The sequence below is a fragment of the Pundamilia nyererei genome, unplaced genomic scaffold, assembly GCF_000239375.1.
Source record: "Pundamilia nyererei isolate P.nyererei 1_Seehausen unplaced genomic scaffold, PunNye1.0 scaffold00384, whole genome shotgun sequence".
Lineage (NCBI taxonomy): Eukaryota > Metazoa > Chordata > Actinopteri > Cichliformes > Cichlidae > Pundamilia > Pundamilia nyererei.
Genome location: NW_005187785.1, coordinates 266,901 through 272,569, shown reverse-complemented (window position 1 = coordinate 272,569; position 5,669 = coordinate 266,901). Strand labels below are relative to the sequence as shown.

The 5,669-nt window shown below is 46.1% G+C and overlaps 1 protein-coding gene across 6 annotated transcripts in view; it reads right to left on the bottom strand.

The window, feature by feature from the left end:
* The window catches only part of znf423 (zinc finger protein 423), a 129,272-nt gene that overhangs the window by 45,676 nt on the left and 77,927 nt on the right, over positions 1 to 5,669 (bottom strand). The window contains exon 19 of one of the 6 annotated variants that reach the window (XM_005752834.2): positions 142 to 196. The exons of the other annotated variants lie outside the window; for them this stretch is intronic. Within the exon in view, the coding sequence (XP_005752891.1) occupies positions 186 to 196 (11 nt within the window). The 3' untranslated portion in view covers positions 142 to 185. Of the gene's footprint in view, positions 1 to 141; positions 197 to 5,669 lie in introns of those variants that run through there. 6 annotated transcript variants of the gene reach the window in all.

Here is a 5,669-nt window from a genome sequence, read left to right as displayed (position 1 = left end):
GTCAGAGTGTGGTCCCATAAACGACTTCCCTTCACCTGCTGGTCTGGAAAAATCCAACAGTTCATCCATATGTAAAGAAGCACTTAAACTAAAACTGACATAGCTGCGTTAATCCTACCGTAAAACAATAAGACAAGGTACGACCTCTCATGCTCCCAGGACGTGGGGGTGAACACCCTGGAATGTCACAGACCTCCTAGGATGAGACATTCTTTCAATATGCCACCAACTAAACACTTCTACACACAAGTGATTACATGCAGCATTCTACCACATGCAAACTTATATCACTGAAAGATTATACTGACTACTAAATACAATTTTCCATTGACAAACATTTATACTCCGTTGTGAAGCAGCATTGTGAACGCACGCACAGTGACGTGTGAGTGTGCTGAACGCTACAAAGACGGGCTGAAAAAGGAGGGCAGAAAGTAAGAGACTCCTCAGTGGCTGGCTTTGTCACCTCCTCACCCAGGAGGAGGGGAGCAAAGCACCTTGGGAAATTACTGAAAGCAGAATGCATTGATTTATCCAGGATGATGTGCATGCATGGCTGTGTGTGTGTTTTTGTCAGAAGGCCTTTGTACTGCAATAAAGAGAACAGCCTGGTCGACATCTGCTTAGAGCCGAAAGACGTATCACCCTTCCTCTCGTAGCCGTGCTCACTCCTGCCTGCTTCTGTGTAATTATGAGTCAAAGAAAACCCTCCAACCTCTCCCAGCGTGTCGCAGCATCCCACCTCCTGCTGTGCTGCTTTAAACCATCCTTTCTTCCTCTGCTGGAACACGAATCAACATAAAGCTGTGAAACCTATTTATTACTTATGATGGCCAGCAGCAGTGACCTCAACAGCCACTCTTTATGCTCTCAGAACACAGTTTTGCATATGTTGAGCTTTCTCCGCCTCTCTGCCATCTCCAGCAGCTCTATAATCACATCACATTTCCTGAACATCCGGCTCGTACAGTGTGCACACCAACACAAAGACCATCACGTTCTTGTTCTAACATTTTGTTTTAAAAGCCTTCATGAGGTGGATCCAACCACAAGTATATAGAGTGCTGTGCAAAAGATGCTGTAAACAAAGAGCTTTCAGAAATATAAACGATTGTTTATTGGCCCCAGTGTATTCTGCAGCAGGACAACGAGCCAAAGTCATGAAGAGCTATCTTCAGCGTGAAGAACAAGAAGTGCTGCAGTGATGCTACGGCCCCCACAGAGCCCCGAGTGTGTCTGGGATTACATGAAGGACGCGAGGGAGCCGACATCCAAGATGTTTGGAACAACCCACCAGCCGAGCTCCTTCAAAGCCTAGAAGAAGGCAAAGGGTGCTCACGCCAAATATGGATTTTTCTTTATTCTCTGCAGTTTGTTGATTGATGATAAGAATGATTAACACTTATTTCTTAAAGCATTGGTTGCTTTACAGCACCTGCCTAAAACCTCTGCACAGAGGTCGCTGTTCTTCTTTGTTCATGCAAGCTTAACATCCTACCACAGCGTGGAAATGTGATCAAAGTTTAGACTTTGACTGCAACACCTCCACATGTTTGTAATATTCTGTCCTGCAGTTGCATCCAGGCTTCAGCTGGCCTCACATTCGACTCTAGATTACTCTGAGAGTTCACCACACCAGCACGCTTTACGGTCGGTATAACGTGCCGTGTCCGGTTTTCTCAGAGGTCTCGTGGTTTGTTCAAATGCAGCCTTGCAAACCCGAGCTGTGCCGCCATCTTCTTCTAGAGATAAGAGGCTTTGCTTCCAAATAAGCCGCACGTGTTCATTCTTTTGATAACGGCACTGTGGTGAACTTTCTCTGAGCACTGGGCAGGCTGGCCCCGGGCTGATGGGACTATGGACCTGAGTTAACACATACTTGAATGTCCCATTTACTGATGGTCACTTAATTAAGTGCATCTGATTAAAAGCACCTGACTGATACTTAGCATCTTAGCTTCTATGGACTTCTTCACAGGAGTGCATGGACCCAACCCCGAGTGGCCGTTCAGGGAATTGTAGTTTTTGGCACGTCCATGCTGATAACTAAACATTTGTTTGACCTGTAACACTGTCAGGAGATCAGCTGGTCCATGATGCACTTAGAAGTTTAGTAAAATATATGAGCAGACTAAATTCTCAGTTTTTAAATAAACCATTTGTGACATATTTGGAAAATATTAGTATTAAAAATTAAACGTAAATCTTGTAACAGTGGTTTTTGCAGCTACATGAAGATACCCGGTGTCATCAACCTCGACACGCGTGCTTTTCTCCACAATCGTAGCTGTGCTACGACTACCTCAGTACAGAAGCATGCAGTACAACCACAGACGGAGTCAACTACAGCAAAACTACATCTATCAGCTGCTTACAGCTGCATTAATAACATACGAAACTCCCACAGTGGACTGACACGTGTGTGTGTGTCTGTGTGTGTCTGTGTGTGTGTGTCTGTGTGTGTGTGTCTGTCTGGCACCATCCTCCTCTCTCTCTGCTGGTTCAAACAAGGCGAGCAAGGTGACCCTGAATCGCAGGCTGTGTGTGTGTGTGTGTGTGTGTGTGTGTGTGTGTGTGTGTGTGTGTGTGTGTGTGTGTGTGTGTGTGTGCATGCGTGTACAGTCCCAGTAATTAACACCAGCCACTAATGAAGTCCAGCTGCTCGGCAAGACGACCGAGTGTGAGCCAAACTCTGCCAGAAACCGCTCTCATCCTCTCCGTCTCTCTGCTCGCGTCTCCGGCTTTAGTCATCCACCCTTCCACGCCTCCACCTTCTCTACATTTCATTTCATATTGATCTGCGTTGCCTCCAAGTCTTCTGCAGTTTCTGTGTCTGCACCTGCACGTTTCCTCTCCTGCGGTGTTCCATCAGTACGAATCTCACTTTATTGATCTTTAATCACCACTATTTTTGTCACTGTGGCAGTTTGTGCTCTCACACTCTGCTGTGCTCTCCTTCTTGTGCCATTACATGATGCTTCTTTCAGTTTTGTTCTATATTTAGCACAGTGCTACTTTTTATTCTGTATAGATTTAAATGAAACGTGTTTTGTTTTGAGATTCAGGGACGAACCGACGAACCGTTGCCTTATTTCCACTGTTTCAGGTAGAAATATCATCTCCATGACTACAGGGTGACTGCGATGATGTGTTTGCAGAGGAACAGCCATCAAGGTATCGTCATCAGGTTCAAGAGCAGCCCAGGAGAACATAGTGATGATCTCTAGTCTCAAACTCATTCGTCTGTACAAATTTACATCCTGAGAAGTTCTGACACGATTTGTTAGATTTCCACACTTCAAACCCAGATGGACTAAACACAAAAAACACAAATGTTTTTCTTAGAGAAGAAAAGGAGGCGCTAACATCTGTGTGTCCTTCTCAACCCCAATGTGAGAAGTTACATGTGTAAAACAACAGGAAAATAACGAGCTAGATTATATTATCCATCTGATAATCCACCACTGGACTTTCGACAGCTCTGTAGATGTTTCTGTAAATTGTTTTTCAACCGTTCTGCGTGGATCACAAGCAGTTTATCTGAATATATTCCTGAAACATGTAAGTGCCGCTGATGGGGTCAAAATAGGCTGAGGATCAGAAACCCGTCAGTCCTGAAAACAGCAACAATCTGAGTGTAACTGTACAAGAATATCTTTATTTACTCAGGTCATGTTTTAAACAGCAGACAGGTCAACGCCCCAGACGGGCTTGAAAAGGAAACATCACCAATAAACATGACTGAAGTTCACACAGTCTGCATCTCTGTCGTACACCGAGCACGGCGGCGTCGTGCTGCACGCCGCACGCTGTAGTAAAGCCTCCTCGGTGCAGCCCATTTAAAGGCTAAACCTTATTGCATTACTGCACAGGCCTAGCAAACGCACGCTCAGTCGCTACCAGCTGTGACAGATGTGCCTGTCACAGGAGAAAATGAATTCAGAATAGTTAGTGAATTAAGCAGGGAGTTAATTGTTGCTTGGCCTCTGTTTATGAAGCGCATAAAGGCAAAGCGCCTTGTTTGTCTTGTGACAATTAGCCAGCACGGTGTGTGTGTGTGTGTGTGTGTGTGTGTGTGTGTGTGTGTGTGTGTGTGTGTGTGTAAAATGGTCCTGTTGTCTTTAGCAGCTGGTGCAGCCACACCTGGACAGCTTGAGAAGGAAAAAGAGGGGGGGGGATGTAAAGGGGGCTGCAGGTAGAGATGCTGTACATCAGCCTGTGCTCAGCCACAGATGCAGCACACGGTGAGAGAGACGTCGCCCATGCAAAGCAGGAAACTTCTATATGTGAGGTAAGAAAGCTGAAGCTGCATATACACATATCCTCGCGAGCAGAGCACACACACTCATTATTTTGTGTTGTGATAGCTATCCTGGTTGGGTCTCTCCCAGACTATTTGTCAGTGTGTCCTATTAGGTTTCCAAACAGCTTGTAATGACTGGTAATAAACAGCAGAAGAAGAAGAAGGTAAATCAAGCGAGAAGACGACAAAATGAGCTCTCCAGGGGACGGCTGTGCTCCCAGCCTCCAGAACACTCACACACACGCAGAAATACACCAACAATCCTGTCGACGTATTCATGCAGTCAATAAAAGCGACAGTGGCAGGTTATGGGCGCTAACAAAGAGCAAACGTGTCACTGTAACAGAGTCAGAGCAGTTAGAGGAAATGTGCGACTGAGCAGATAAAACTGCACGCTAGCAACACGTTAGCTTACGGCCAGGAAGTTGTGACTGTTACGTAAAAACGTACATTTTAAATAAACTAAATCCACAAATGAAAGAATCTGATTTGGTCAAAACTAACACTCGGTTCGTCTCTCCTCCCATCCTCCTTCATCCAGCCCTCTGCGGTCCCCTCGCTCTCTCCCGCTCTTCGTTCCCTTGTCCCTTCATCATCACTCCCTTCCTCCCTCTGGTGTCACAGCTCACTGGCTCCAGGTGGTGAGGGAGGAAGGGAGGAAGGGATGTAGGGAAGGATGGATGGAGGAGGAACTGAAGGCAGGAGGAGGGGTTTCTGTCATCTGTCCCTATGTTGATGCCACCACGATGAAGAGCGACATGCTGCTCGGCGTTTGCTGTTTCATTTCTTTCATGTAATCTCGAGATAAACCAACTCCTTGGTCAAATTCTGTGAAACAGCCGCTTTATCCTGTCCTACATTCACTTAGACATAAATATTCCAACATGACGCTCACGTGTTTGTAAACTAGAAGCTGTGTTTAAGCAGTAAAAGCAGTATTAACGGTGTTATAGCAGCTCTACTGACGGCAGAGGGCCGGAGTGAAGGAGTTTAAGTAGCTTTTACTACTTCACAGCACCAACTCTCGTCGTTGGTGATACAACTGATCACAAGCCAGACAACGAGACCGTTTTTCCTCCGACAGGCCGTCCGCTTCCTTCAAGACGCGAAAAAAAGTAACAACGTCCAAATCAGGATTTAGCATGTGTGAAACTCCAAGATGAGTTTGGACGCCTCCTCACTGAGCACACAGCGATGCACTTTCTTCAGCTCAGATGCTGGTTATTCAGCAACGACAGCAGCCGGAGCATCTTATTAGTGCAGGTGCAGCAGGGCAGAAGAGAACAGCAACGCTGCTAGCCTGTGGCAAAGACGCTCATACACACACACACACACACACACACACACACACACACACACACACACA